Raw genomic sequence first — 16291 nt, 5'->3', positions numbered from 1 at the left:
GCAACCGGTCGGTCGGTCTTCGGTGTTGACTTGAGGGACGGCGTTTTCGATTTTTGATGCATCAGGACTAATTCCTGATTTGTTTGCGGAAGACTTCTTGGTTTCAAGCGACAAGAACTTTCTGGCCTCCTCGATCCCTTCCGGCGACAAACTGGACAATACTCGTATCTGTTCGTTGGTGAGAGTACCGATTCGATCTTTTCTTCTTTGACTTCCCTTTACTTTTCTCGGGCAAAGAAAGTAGTGATGATCCCTTTTGCATTTTTTATGACCGCAGACGTAGGCTTTATCGTAGTGTTCGTCTTCGTCCTGGCATCCCGGACACATTTCCGATGCTCCGAATCTTGCCACGGTAGACTTTTTGTCATACAGTCCGAGTCCCTTGAACTGCTTCACGAGGTTTTTATCATAATGGCGATCATCTCCGCACATAATGCAGGAACTCTCAGAGTCTCTCCTTGAAGATGACGATCTGGTGAACGCTTGTTTTCGTTCAAAACAATAGTCAGACTCATTCGGGTAATGGATGTTGTGTTCAAAACCGTTTTCCTCATCGTTTTGATATGCCCATCTGTTGTGGTCTCTGAAAGCCGGTACCGGACGGACTGTGACTAGCTGTGGTTGAACTAACCTCTCTTTCTCGGTCTCCAGGGTACGGAATTGGGATTTTCTATGGTCCAGGAAACTTTTAGTCTCCAGGATTTTGCGGACCCTTGCCTCGATTTCGTTTTTCTCATTGGGCGGTACCCACATTCGCCATGCCGATAAAGCTTGCGTCGTTTCCGTCACCCGTTTTTCCAAGTCGTCTAAATGTGTTTTGTAGTCATTCCGGTTTATGTCAGCTGGGGAGAGTCGTTTTACGATATCGCATTCTATCTCGGTTCTTCGGAATACCGATATAAGGCTGTGCTCCATGTGGTTTGTGACTAAACTGGATCGGACGAGTTCCTCGGCTTCCTCAAGTTTGACTTTTGTTTTCCTCGCGTCGTCTTCCAAGTGTTTTATGACGTCTTTTCCCGCAGCTTCTCCATCCGCGGCTTCCATTTCGAGGAGACCGGTTTTATAGTCTTCGCTTGTGTCGCTGACTTTCCAATAATATCTGGACAACGCAGCGAGTTCCTCTTGAAGTTCTTTCTCGGTCATCTTATCCGCCATCTCTTGAATGAAGTTAAATTTCTTTGTGAAGGAAATTTTAGCGGTAGCTTGTTTCCTTTTAAGGGTGGTTAGTTCTGTGACTTGACCTTCCATTTCGGTAGATCTCAGATCGGTTTGGAACATGTGTGGAATTTCTTTCCTGTTCAGATCCTGAGGGGGTCCAGATCAGGGATGTGGTCTATTGTCTATTATGTACTGTATCTACTGTTGCCTGCTTGATTAAGGGCTATACAAATAAACTTGACTTGAACTTGACTTGAACAACCGCACCGCGGTTATCGAGTGGTTATCAGCTGTCAGGTTTCTTTGGACTTAAGCTAGCCAGAAGATCGTAGAGGACTCTTTGGGTTTTACTTCTGACTTCGACTATTTACAGGAACGCAGGTTAGATTGGTAACCTTTGGAATCAAAGAATAATAGCATCAAGTTACGACTCGTGGCTACTTAAGAACAATAGCTAGGGGTTACTCCGATCCATCGGCCACCCGATTCCGTGAAAAAGCATGCTAGCGGAATATCAAGATAACTTGCTTTGTAACGCCGATCAGCTTCGCCGATCAGCTCCGCCCTAATTCACAACGTCAAAACAAGTAAGCACGTCTGCTGTGTGGGATTTACCCTCCCTCCCTACCTCCCTACCTCCCTACCTCCCTACCTCCCTACCTCCTACCTACCAACCTACCAACCTACCAACCTCCCTCCTTACCTCCCTCCCTACCTACCTACCAACCTACTACCAACCTCCCTACCTCCCTCCCTACCTCCCTACCTCCCTACCAACCAACCTACCAACCTACCAACCTACCAACCTAACAACCTACCAACCTACCAACCTACCAACCAACCAACCAACCTACCTACCCACCTACCTACCTACCTACCTACCTACCTACCTACCAACCAACCAACCATCCTACCAACCTCCCTCCTTACCTCCCTCCCTACCTACCTACCAACCTACTCCCTACCTCCCTCCCTACCTCCCTACCAACCTACCAACCAACCAACCAACCTACCAACCAACCAACCAACCTACCAACCTACCATCCTACCAACCTACCAACCTCCCTCCTTACCTCCCTCCCTACCTACCTACCAACCTACTACCAACCTCCCTACCTACCTCCCTACCAACCTACCAACCTACCAACCTACCAACCTACCAACCTACCAACCTACCAACCTACCCACCAACCTACCAACCTACCTACCTTCCTACCTACTACCTACCTACCTACCTACCTACCTACCTACCTACCTACCTACCTACCTTCCTACCTCCCTACCTACCTACCTACCTACCTTCCTACCTACCTACCAACCAACCTACTTACCTACCTACCTACCTCCCTACCCACCTGAAATGTCTTTCCCAAATATTTTGGTAAAAGGAGCATATTCGTTTTGTTTGGGTCAAAAATAAGCTCTGAAAAATGATCCGCTGGCGGCCATTTTGTCCAAATCTCCAACAAGAAAAGTATTTGGTGAAGAAATAGTCCATTTCAAATGTTACATTTAAGCTACGTGATCGCTAACAGATGATTTCACGCATGGGATGATCGATATCGGCAGCATCAAACCCGGATCGGAGCATCCCACCTTGTTTATACATACCAGTGGTCTCTCCAGGTTTGAATACTTGTAGTACTTTCTATTGCCTACTAGATTTACCATTTGCTTACTTTGTACAACCACCAAGTATTACATCATGCGTGTCATAGTGATGTCACATGGGTATTAAACATGGCGTCGTCATTGTATTAGGGGGTTGAAATTTTAGCATCATAACTGTCAGAAGAATTGTTATACTTATTGATAAATACATATAAAGTCCTTTTTAACTATATATACTCTCATAATATTATAATATTATTTTTTTGTATAATTATGACTTTATTACCATAATATTTTGACTTTATTTCAAAAATAACATTATTTTTATACTGTATTTCTATTTAATATTTTATGTGACAGAAATTACATTTTTTTCATCATCATTTGATGAGTTTATTCTTGTAAAATTGTGACTTTTTTATTAGAAAATTATTTTTTGTTTTAATATTTTGACTTTATAAAAAATACTGCTGTTATTTTTCAATTTCAATGTTCATTTTGTAAATTTTCTTCTCATAATTATGACTAAAATGCCATATATGGATGTTATTCTCATAAGACTATAACTTTTTCAGCAACTTAATTTTCCTAAAATTAATTCATTCTTTCATATGAATTTTCTCTTAATATTTTGGCTGTTTCTCGTGAAATTACAGCTTTTTTCTGCATTTTTTTTTAATTAAAGTTTATTCTTTAAAAAATTGCTTCTCATAATTCTGATTTATTGCCATATTTTATTATTGTTATTGTTATTGTTATTGTTATTGTTATTGTTATTGTTATTGTTATTGTTATTGTTATTGTTATATTGAATGTGAGTGTGAATGGTTGTTTGTCTATATGTGCCCTGTGATTGGCTGGCTAATGTCTACTATATTAGCTGGTAGGAGAGTAACGGTGACTATAGGGCTGTTATTTTATGGCTAGAGTGCTCTAATACAAGGTCGTAAACAGGTTTTTTTATACTGTAATGATAAAAATATGGCTGCACGGTGGTCGAGTGGTTAGTGCGTTGGCCTCGCAGCTTGGATAACCGAGTTCAATTCCACCCTCGGTCATCTCTGTGTGGACTTTTGCGTGGGTTTTCTCCGGGTACTCCGGTTTCCTCCCACATTCCAAAAACATGCTAGGTTAATTAGCGACTCCAAATTAGTCCATAGGTATGAATGTGAGTGTGAATGGTTGTTTGTCTATATGTGCCCTGTGATTGGCTGGTTCAAAATATTTTTATCTTTGTCTTCCAGAATGCGATCCCGCTCGCTGTGAGTCCGAGCTTCCCACCTGTCGAAGCGACCAGATATTAATTTCCACCAAAACTCATCATAGCTGTTGCTTGGATCACATCTGCAGTAAGTATCAAGTATGAAATATTTATAATATTTCAAAAATATACATATTTTAGTTGTGATATGCAATATGATAATAAAATGTTTTTGCTACTCGGTTTAGTGTGTTCTTCCTGTACGGATGTACCACCTCGCTGTCAGGATGGGGAGGTGCTAACAGTGGACGGGAACGCCACGGATCGCTGCTGCCCCATTTATCGATGTGGTCAGTGTACACACTCACACACACGTATTACTCCATAATTTAAAAATATTAGTACTTACATGCTGTACTGCGTAGTATGTGAGCCCTCCAGGTGTCCCCACCTCACCTGTCCAGTCGGAATGTCGGCTGTATCAGTTCCCCGTACGGATGACTGCTGTCCCAACCAAACATGCGGTATTGAACCTGCGATACTAATAATATTATTCACTATCATTATCGGTAATTATTTAGTCTGAAATATATGTCAAATGTCATTTTTAGAGTGCTCCTGCGACAAGATCACCCCTCCTAAATGTGGATTGGTACGTTCCATGAAGTGTACAGTCGTCCCTTTCGCTATATTGACGTTCAAACATTGCGGCGTTGCTCGAAAAATTAATAAATGATTGTTATTTTGAGGTTGAATAGAGCCTATTATTCATTTTCATACGTTTTCAAGCAAAAAAAATGGTTCCAAATTACAAATACAAAGCAGAAGAAGCATTAAAATTGTGAATGTAGTATTCTACATTGGCCACTAGGTGTCAGTAATTAATATTAAATTAATTAAATTGATTTTTTTCTTATAATATTAAACATTTTTACAAATTTGCTTTTTATATGTTTTTAATATATTAATTTTATTAATATCTTATTTTTTAAATCTATTAATATTTTATTTTCTTTAATATTTTTCCTCATATTATTATGATTTTGTTTTACTCATTAGACTACATCTTTTTTCTTTTAATGTTTTGACTTTACAAATTAAAAAAATATTTTTGTCTCTTACAATATTACAAATTTTTACAAATTTGTTTTTTTTATTTTTTATTAATTTTATTAATATATTATTTTTTTAAATATAAATATATTTATTTTATTTAATATTTTTCTTCATATTATTGTTTTTTTACTTGTTAGACTACAACTTTTTAATGTTTTGACTTTACAAATTTAAAATTGATTTCTTATAATATTACTTTCTTGAATATTACTTTCTGTTTCTTAAGTATTTTTGATATATACATTTTATTAATATAGTAATTTTTAATATATTATTTTCTTTAATATTTTTCCTCATATTATTATGATTTTTTTACTCATTAGACTACAACTTTTTTCTTTTAATGTTTTGACTTTACAAATTAAAAAAATATTTTTGTTTCTTATAATATTACAAATTTGTACAAATTTGTTTCTTTAATATATTTTATATATTAATTTTATTAATATATTAATTTTTAAAATATAAATATTTTATTTTATGTAATTTTTTCCTCATATTATTATGTTTTTTTACTCGTTAGACTACAACTTTTTAATGTTTTGACTTTACAAATTTAAAATTGATTTCTTATAATATTGCTTTCTTTAATATTTTTAATATATAAATTGTATTAATATATTAATATTTTATTTTCTTTAATATTTTTCTTCATATTATTATGATTTTTTTACTCATTAGACTACAACTTTTTTCTTTTAATGTTTTATAAGATTTTTTCTTATAATATTACAAATTTGTTTCTTTGATATTTTTAATATGTTAATTTTATTAATATATAAATTTTTACTATAGTAATATTTTTATTTGATTGAATATGAAGGGAGAGACGCTTCAGTTGGACGGCGGCGTATTCCTGTCTGACGCGCAGAACCCGTGCGGGTGCCAACGACACAAATGTAGTGAGTATGCCCTCGGTATTCATATAATATTCATATAAGCGTTTCACCATCAAAGCCCCGCCCCCGTAACGCCGTCTTTTGGTTGATGCGTGCAGTACGAGAAGCGGTCTGCGTGTACGGCGAGCGGAGAGTGCTGCGGCCCGGGCAGACGCTGGTGGAACATGGCGAGGACGGTTTGTGTTACAGCCGACAGTGCAGCCGAGTGCTGGACGCCACCAGCGGTTTGCATTTACTTCGCACCAGCAGCACCAACTGCTCCGCCCACTGCCAACTGGTAAGACATGAGTTTATTTTTTATAATATTTTCACTTTATTCACAGAATATTATCACTTTTTTCCACAAACTAATTTTCTAAAAATTATAACTTTTTTGGGGGGGGTCTTTTAAAAACAGGTAGTATTTCAACTCTGTGCTACTAAAATTATATTATTTTTTTATTTCCTCGTAATATTATAATTATATTGTTTATCATCAATTTCATGTTTATGCCTAAAAATTTAAACTTTTTTTCTCAGCATTTATGACTTTGTTTTCTTAAAATCACAGTTTTTTTCTAACTATTTCAATGTTCTTCTTTTTTTTTCATAATATTTTTACGTGATTCTTGTAATATTATAATATTTTCCGCATCCTAATTTTCCAAAAATTACAAGTTTGTTGGTTTGGTTTTTCAACTTCATGAAATGATTTAATATGATGTAATATAATATAATATAATATAATATAATATAATATAATATAATATAATATAATATAATATAATATAATATAATATAATATAATATAATATGTTATTATAATTATATATAATTATTTTTAATATATAATATAATATAATATATATTATATAATATGTATAATTATATTCTATTATATAATTGTATTGTATATTATATTATATATTATTATATTAACAAATAAATACATCAATATAATATAATATAATTTATATTATGTTATTATTATAATTATATATAATTATATTTAATATATAATATAATAATAATAAAATAATAAAATATGTATAATTATATTATATTATATATTATTATATTAACAAATAAATACATCAATATAATATAATATAATATAATTTATATTATATTATATTATATTATATTATATTATATTATATTATATTATATTATATTATATTATATTAATGTATTTGTTTGTTTATTTATAATTTTTCTTGGTAATATTACAAGTTATGACCTTTTATTGTTAAATTACAAATTTTTCTTTCAATATTTTTTACTTTATTCTTGTATAATTACTGCTGATTATTGCTGTTGTTTTTCTGTTTTTGCAGTTTTCTTGTTAAATGATATTTTTGTAAGGAGCCACGCAACAGTAAAAAAACAAAACAAAAAAAAAAAAAAAACAGCCACAGACCTCGAATAGTTCTTGGGCCGCATTTTGGACACCCCATGATTCCCAACCTTGAATCACTTTTCCCAACCATAAACGTTTCAGAATCAGATGTACATCCCTTCAAAAGAGGCGTCGACCTGTTGTGGCGTCTGTAAGAACATTTCCTGCCTCTACACTCACGACAACGGATCCACTCTCCTCTACAAGGTGTGTGTTTAGGTTAGGAATGTTGGGAAGCGGATAGTCGGAATACGTGTGGTTGGTTTATGACTGATTTATAATTGATGGTGGTTTTTCAGACCGGGAAGTCTTGGATGTACAACTGCATGAAGTTTGAATGCATCGATACTTTTTCCGGACCGACGCTCGTCTCCTATCCCTTCAGCTGCCCTCCCATCAATGAAACGGAGTGTATGAAGGTCTGGAAAACGTTCCACTGTTCTCAAATATCTTACTTTTTATTTTTCTGCACAAAATAAGATGAAAAAGAAATCAAGAATAAAGAAAATCAAGTTATTTCCTTTCAACTTAAATAGCCAAAAACTTACCACTTCCACACGGATAGGGAGGATAACTATTAACAGTTATTTAACCTTTAACATGAACATGAATCAAACGTAATAATTTTTTCTGCGCGGGCCAGGCGGGGGGCCTCAAACTAGTGTCCTGCGGGCCACATTTGGCCCATTGACGTTGGATGGAGGGAGGCTGACATAATTGCAGCGTCCTGGCAGGCACCAATGAATGCTTTGCTTGGATGCAATGCATTATGGGAAAACGCTACAGTAGTTTTTTGGGTTTTTTTTTTACTCATATTGGTGCCTGCTTAGGAATAGATATTTTTATGATAATATTATGAGCAGAAAATTAACCAAAAAAATTTTTTTTATTTGAAAAATTTCCAAAAACATCGAGCTGAGATACATTTTTTTCTTGAAATATATATATAACTTCTTAACTATAGATAATTCTCGGTTTACGCTGTTGGATGGAGGGAGGCTGACGTAATTGCAGCGTCCTGGCAGGCACCAATGAATGCTTTGCTTGGATGCAATGCATTATGGGAAAACGCTACAGTAGTTTTGTTTTGTTTTTTTACTCATATTGGTGCCTGCTTAGGAATACATATTTTTATGATAATAATATGAGCAAAAAATTAACAAAAATATTTTTTTTAATTTGAAAAATTTCCAAAAACATGGTGGGAAAAAGTTTGGACACCCCTCCAACTAGAAATTTTTAAGTACATATGTAGTGTATTGTGTTTTTATTTTATTTAACTATAGGTAATACTCGGTTTACGACATTGGATGGAGGGAGGCTGACGTAATTGCAGCGTCCTGGCAGGCGCCAATGAATGCTTTGCTTGGATGCAATGCATTATGGGAAAACGCTACAGTAGTTTTTTGTTGGTTTTTTTACTCATATTGGTGCCTGCTTAGGAATATATATTTTTATGATAATATTATGAGCAGAAAATTAACAAAAATTTTTTTTTTTATTTGAAAAATTTCCAAAAACATGGTGGGAAAAAGTTTGGACACCCCTCCAACTAGAAATTTTTAAGTACATATGTAGTGTATTGTATTTTTATTTTATTTAACTATAGGTAATACTCGGTTTACGACGTTGGATGGAGGGAGGCTGACGTAATTGCAGCGTCCTGGCAGGCACCAATGAATGCTTTGCTTGGATGCAATGCATTATGGGAAAACGCTACAGTAGTTTTTTGGGTTTTTTTTTTTACTCATATTGGTACCTGCTTAGGAATAAATTTTTTCATGATAATAATATGAGCAAAAAATTAACAAAAACATTTTTTTTTAATTTGAAAAATTTCCAAAAACATCGAGCTGAGATAAATTTTTTAATTGAAATATGTATAACTTCTTAACTATAGATAATCCTCGGTTTACGACGTTGGATGGAGGGAGGCTGACGTCATTGCAGCGTGACATAACTCATTAACTAATAATTCTTCCTGGTTCTCTTTTGCACCCAGATGGGAGGAAGTGTCCTAAGTTACATGGACGGATGTTGCAAGACATGTGAGTACGACACGTAAACACGGCGTAGCCGCGGCGTAGTAGTTTCCCGTAGCGCTGTAGACCGACAGCTGACACTCGCCCCACAAAGAATCCCAAAACACTTTAACCCTGAAGCACCTGAAGACATGTACCGTACTGTACTGTACGCGGCTTACTTACGTACGTGCCGCAGCTTACCATGATCTACCGATCCCACCAGGTACCGGATCCCCTCTGTTCCCTTTCTCTGTTAGCTCCCTGACTCCCACAGTAAACACAAACTGTGAAAAAGGTACTAAAAAGCACCATAATCGCTTGTGCTATTGTTGATATTCGACAATGTACTCCCCTTCTTCAGTGAGCAAAACAAAAGTTGAGTCACGCCCCCCCCCCCCAAAAAAAAAACAAAAACAATCCTCTTGCTACATTTAGCACTGTCCGGGCAGTGCATTGTTGATTGGCAACAACGTGCTGTTGTTAGAAGCCCAGTCGTCCGGGCGTAGATGTTTGCATGTTTCCATAGATCAGGGGTGTCCAAACTTTTTCCCACATATTAAAAAAAAAAAAAATGGAAGTAGAGAATATTTTGTAAAAATGGGCTGAGAAGTAATGGTGAGAAGCTCAGTCATCCACAGGAGCCAGTTGAGGTGGCTCCGGGACGCCTCCATGGTGAGGTGTTATGGGCATGCCCAGCTGGGAGAATGTCTGGGAGAAGTTGTTTTTTTTCTTGCTGTTTTTTTTGCTTGCTGTTTTTTTTTTATTTTTAAAATTAATTTATTATTATTTTTTTAATTTTCAAAAATATTATTATTATTGTATTTTTTTCAATATTATTATTATTTTTAATTCTAACATAATTTTCATACATTTTCCTCTTGTAATATTATGACTTCATGGTGAGGTGTTATGGGCATGCCCAGCTGGGAGAATGTCTGGGAGAAGTTGTTGTTTTTTTTCTTGCTGTTTTTTTTGCTTGCTGTTTTTTTATTTTAAAAACGAATTTATTATTATTTTTTTAATTTTTAAAAATATTATTATTATTATTTTATTTTTAAAAAATATTATTATTATTTTTAATTCTAACATAATTTTCATACATTTTCCTCTTGTAATATTATGACTTCATGGTGAGGTGTTATGGGCATGCCCAGCTGGGAGAATGTCTGGGAGAAGTTGTTGTTTTTTTTCTTGCTGTTTTTTTTGCTTGCTGTTTTTTTATTTTAAAAATTAATTTATTATTATTTTTTTAATTTTTTAAAATATTATTATTATTATTTTATTTTTAAAAAATATTATTATTATTTTTAATTCTAACATAATTTTCATACATTTTCTTCTTGTAATATTATGACTTCATGGTGAGGTGTTATGGGCATGCCCAGCTGGGAGAATGTCTGGGAGAAGTTGTTTTTTTTCTTGCTGTTTTTTTTGCTTGCTGTTTTTTTATTTTAAAAATTAATTTATTATTATTTTTTTAATTTTTAAAAATATTATTATTATTATTTTATTTTTAAAAAATATTATTATTATTTTTAATTCTAACATAATTTTCATACATTTTCTTCTTGTAATATTATGACTTCATGGTGAGGTGTTATGGGCATGCCCAGCTGGGAGAATGTCTGGGAGAAGTTTTTTTTTGTTTTTTTTTCTTGCTGTTTTTTTTTGCATGCTGTTTTTTATTTTTTAAAATTAATTTATTTTAAATTCTAACATAATTTTCATAAATTTTCCTCTTGTAATATTATGACTTCATTCTAATATTATTCTAATGTTTCCCCAAACCTATTTTTCAAAAAATTACAACTGTATTTTGTTTTGTTTGTTTCTCATAATATTAGAATAATATTAGGAAAATATTAGGTATAAGGATATTAGGAAAAATATATTTTTAGCGACTAAAATTTCAATTATTTATTAAAGATTTTCTCATAACATTATAACTTTACTCTCATAAAATTGCCACATTTTCATCAATAGAATATTTTTTCCATTTTTGCTTTTTTGTTTTGTTGTCATTATTCTCATAATATTTTGACTTTATATTGTGGCATTATACATTTTTTTCCACAAACTTTTTCCCCCTGCAAAATTTTGAAGTTGATTTGTTTCTTATAATATTACAAATTTTTACTATTTTTTTTCTTTTTACTAGAACTTTTTTTCTTTTAATGTTTTGACTTTATTCTCATAAAATGTTTGAAAAAAAAAACTTTGTCGTCATAATATTTTGACTTTATTCTCACAACATTATAACTTTATGGACAACCTAATATTCCAAAAATGACAACTTTATTTGTTTGTCTTTTACATTATTATTTCCTTTAGTCTTTTTTTTTATATTTAAACATCCTGCTACGAAAATGATCTCTAAAAATTCTGACTTTGTTTCATTTGATTAAATTTTTTTCTCTTAATATTTTGTCTTTATCACAAGACAAGTTTTTTTGGTTTATTTTAGTTTTATTGAATAAAATTTTTAGCATGTGCCGTGGGCCGCATTTTGGACACCCCTGCTATAGATGATGATGATGCTGTAGTGTAGAAGATTTGCATGCTGCTTCCATGTTTGCTTCCAGCGCTTCCAGAGAGCGTTAGCCGTTAGCTGAGGCGTAGCGCTAACAGGAAACATTATGACGACTGACTCATTGTTTGTACTTCCTGTTCTCATATTGCCACACATACACTCGCCTTTGGGAGTCATTTTGAGTAATTAATTGTTTTTTAAATCAGTAGCTCAATCTGCAGGGATCCACAGGGTACCGGTTCAAGTCCCTTGCAGAATTACTATAAAGTAAATTTGAATATATCCATAATATGTCCAGACTTTTGAGATATAACCTGAGCTTTTTTTTTTTTTACACGCAAACGAGACCGTTACTTTGAAAAAAAAAAAAAAAACATGACGGGGCAGACCACCCCGTCGTGGGAGCTCGGGTCCCACCGACTCCCACGTAACCGGAAACCTGGTGGCGGTGCCGCATGTTTCTGACAACAAAGGGATTCATTGAGTTGATTCTGCGGCTGACCGATTGGCTGCAGTCGTATTTAGAGCCCATCGCTGGGGATTGAAACAACGTTGTACATCGGTAAGCTAACGTCTGATCGGTGATTGACGCCGCGCCTCCGCCCGCGATGTTTTGCTATTATGTTACGGCAGAGGTCGTTGGTGTCGCTTGACGTTTGGTTTGCGGACAGGCAAAGAAGACGGGAAGCCCTGTCAGAAGGTGACCGTCAGGATGACCATCCGGAAGAATGACTGTCGGAGTAACCGGCCGGTACGTGACTCGCTTCCTTCGCCAACTCCTTTGCTGATAAATGGATGAAGCAAAAATCGAAAAAATCTGCAAGTTGTAATCTAACGAGAAAAAGAGAATAACAATATAATAAATAATAAAATATAATAATAATATTGTGAGGAAAAACAATATCATTTTATCATTTAGTTGAAATATTAAAATGACATGTTATTGTTTTATTTATTGATTTTTTTATTATTGTTTTTTATTCTTTATTTTTTATTTTATTTTTGTATTATTATTTTGTTATTATTTGTTTTATTTATTATTTATGTTTATTTATGTTTTATTTATTATGTTGTATTATGTTATATTTTTTGTTTATTATGAAATATTTATTGTTTTTTGTTATTATTTTTTTATTCTATTTTTTATTTTATTTCTATTTTATTTTATCATTATTTTGTTATTATTTGTTTTATTTATTATTTATGTTTATTTATGTTTTATTTATTATGTTGTATTATGTTATATTTTTTGTTTATTATGAAATATTTATTGTTTTTTGTTATTATTTTTTATTCTATTTTTTTATTTTATTTTTATTTTATTTTATCATTATTTTGTTATTATTTGTTTTATTTATTATTAATGTTTATTTATGTTTTATTTATTATGTTTTATTTTTTGTTTATTATGAAAAACAAGCAAAAAAAAAGAATTACAAATGAAATTAAGAATTATTACACAAGAAAATTAGATAAGTTAGAACGTTACAGGAAGTCAAAATATTATGGACATAAAGTCATAATATTTGGGAAAAAAAACTACATTCTAACAAGAAAAAACTCTACAGTAGTTTTTTTTTACTCATATTCGTAATATTCGTACCTGCTTATATACATTTTAGGAATACATATTATTATGATAATATTATGAGCAGAAAATTGAATTTATAATATTCAACTGAATTGAAGTTATAATATTATAGAAATAAAGTAAAAATATTATGGAACTATAGTCATAATATTATGAGCATAAACAATATCAAACCCTTGGTGGGAAAAAGTTAAAAATATTGTTTTTCATGATTGCGGTTTTATACTGATATCAGGCCCATAATTATCAGTACCCATAATTAACGTCCATCCCTACATAATATACTGGAATATATTATAACTGCAATTATAGCACTAATAATTCTTATGAGCAGAAAATTAACTTTTTTTTTTTTTAAAGAAATTTTTGAAAATTTTCCAAAAACATCAAGCTGAGATACATTTTTTTCTTGAAATATGTATAACTTCTCGAGATGCCATAAACACCCCTCCAACTAGAAATTATTAAGTACATATGTAGTGTATTGTGCTTTTATTGTATTTAACTATAGATAATCCTCGGTTTACGACGTTGGATGGAGGGAGGCTGACGTAATTGCAGCGTCCTGGCAGGCGCCAATGAATGCTTTGCTTGGATGCAATGCATTATGGGAAAACGCTACAGTAGTTTTGTTTTGTTTTTTTACTCATATTGGTAACTGCTTAGGAATACATATTTTTATGATGATAATATGAGCAGAAAATTATCAAAAAAATATTTTTAAGAAATTTGAAAAATTTCCAAAAACATCAAGCTGATATACATTTTTTTATTGAAATATGTATAACTATGTAGTGTATTGTGCTTTTATTTTATTTAACTATAGATAATCCTCGGTTTACGACGTTGGATGGAGGGAGGCTGATGTAATTGCAGCATCCTGGCAGGCACCAATGAATGCTTTGCTTGGGTGCAATGCATCATGGGAAAACGCTACAGTAGTTTTGTTTTGTTTTTTTACTCATATTGGTAACTGCTTAGGAATACATATTTTTATGATGATAATATGAGCAGAAAATTATCAAAAAAATATTTTTAAGAAATTTGAAAAATTTCCAAAAACATCAAGCTGATATACATTTTTTTACTGAAATATGTATAACTATGTAGTGTATTGTGCTTTTATTTTATTTAACTATAGATAATCCTCGGTTTACAACATTGGATGGAGGGAGGCTGACGTAATTGCAGCATCCTGGCAGGCACCAATGAATGCTTTGCTTGGATGCAATGCATTATGCATTATGGGAAAACTTTACGGTAGTTTTTTTTTAACTCATATTGGTACCTGCTTATATACATTTTAGGAATACATATTACGATAATATTATGAGCAGAAAATTAAAAAAAAAATTTTAAAGAAATTTTTGAAAAATTTCCAAAAACTTCAAGCTGAGCACCCCTCCAACTAGACATTTTATAATAAAATATTGTTTTTCATGATTGCGTTTTTATACTGATATCAGGCCCATAATTATCAGTACCCATAATTAACGTCCATGCCTACATAATATACTGGAATATATTATAATTGTAATTATAGCGCCAATAATTCTTCCGCCAAACGTCTTGTTGTTGTTTTCTGTGCCGCAGGTGAACATCGTGTCATGTGACGGGAAGTGCCCGTCGGCCAGCATCTACAACTACAACATCAACACGTACGCTCGCTTCTGCAAGTGCTGCCGAGAGATGGGCCTGCAGCGGCGCTCCGTGCAGCTCTACTGCAGCGGCAACTCCACTTGGGTCAGCTACGCCATTCAAGAGCCCACCGACTGCTCCTGCCAGTGGACCTAGAGCAGCTATGGCCGCCAACAACCCCCCCCCATCCACCACCCCCCCCCCCCCTACACAATGTACTGTATGTACAATACTGTAAATTGCATTGCTTCTCTGGCAGGGAAGTAACGACTGCAGTTGTGCCTCGCCGGCAGCTGCAAACACACACACACACACAAACACACACACACACACACACACACGCGGCACTGTGACATTTGACCTCTGACCTCTCGGGTTACTAGAGACAGATTTACTTTGCAGGGATAGAAATAGTCACAGGAAGTAGCCAAAAAAAAAACCCACAAAAGCATGACTTAAGTTAAGAAAGTCCATCATGGCGGCGCTCGGGTTAGCTTCTAGCGTTCAAATCCTCATCCCCGTCGAGCAGCTGGGACTTAAAAAAAAAAAAAAACAAAAAAAAAAAGCGGCCAATGTCCATGTGCGTTTGTATGATGTTTATTTTCACTTGCATGGTGATTGCATGGCTTTCCTTTTCCTTGGCGCACTGGCGCTGGGAAGACAAGACATAATAAAATGTAAAAAGTGAAGTGTTTTTTTTTTTAATGTAAAAATGTAACTTAAAAAGACAAATTTACACAAATAAAAACAACAACAAAAATAAGAATTAAGAAAAAAAAAAGTTGTATGTAAAAAAATAATGTCATTTTTGGAGCATGAAGTTGAAATATTGATTTATAATATTATCAAAAAGGAACAAAATAACGTCATTTTGTGTAAATTAATTTGTGGAAAAAATAATAAAGTCTAATTAATTAAAAAAAAGAATGATGCGGGAATAAAGTCACAATAATATCTCAATAATCACAATAATGTAACAAAAATGTAACTTAAAAAGACAAATTTACACAAATGAAAACAACAACAAAAATAAGAATTAAGAAAAAAAAAAGTTGTACGTAAAAAAATAATGTCATTTTTGGAGCATGAAGTTGAAATATTGATTTATAATATTATCAAAAAAGAACAAAATAACATAATTTTGT

General features: G+C 33.2%; 1 protein-coding gene across 1 annotated transcript in view; it reads left to right on the top strand.

The window, feature by feature from the left end:
- otog (otogelin) overlaps window positions 1–15333 on the top strand; it is a 65573-nt gene extending 50240 nt beyond the window's left edge. The window contains exons 43-53 of the mRNA XM_078793142.1: window positions 4014–4118; window positions 4219–4320; window positions 4396–4494; window positions 4582–4622; window positions 5910–5988; window positions 6084–6262; window positions 7466–7570; window positions 7663–7782; window positions 9366–9411; window positions 12589–12668; window positions 15102–15333. Coding sequence (XP_078649268.1) covers window positions 4014–4118; window positions 4219–4320; window positions 4396–4494; window positions 4582–4622; window positions 5910–5988; window positions 6084–6262; window positions 7466–7570; window positions 7663–7782; window positions 9366–9411; window positions 12589–12668; window positions 15102–15302 — 1157 coding nt within the window. The 3' untranslated portion in view covers window positions 15303–15333. The remainder of the gene's footprint in view (window positions 1–4013; window positions 4119–4218; window positions 4321–4395; window positions 4495–4581; window positions 4623–5909; window positions 5989–6083; window positions 6263–7465; window positions 7571–7662; window positions 7783–9365; window positions 9412–12588; window positions 12669–15101) is intronic.
- Window positions 15334–16291: the final 958 nt, after the last annotated feature.

The sequence above is a fragment of the Doryrhamphus excisus genome, linkage group LG1, assembly GCF_037039965.1.
Source record: "Doryrhamphus excisus strain RoL-2023G ecotype Guam linkage group LG1, RoL_Dexc_Guam_v1.1, whole genome shotgun sequence".
NCBI classification, from domain to species: Eukaryota; Metazoa; Chordata; class Actinopteri; order Syngnathiformes; family Syngnathidae; genus Doryrhamphus; species Doryrhamphus excisus.
Note: the sequence above shows the minus strand (reverse complement) of the source record. Positions and strands in the feature narration are given on the sequence as shown.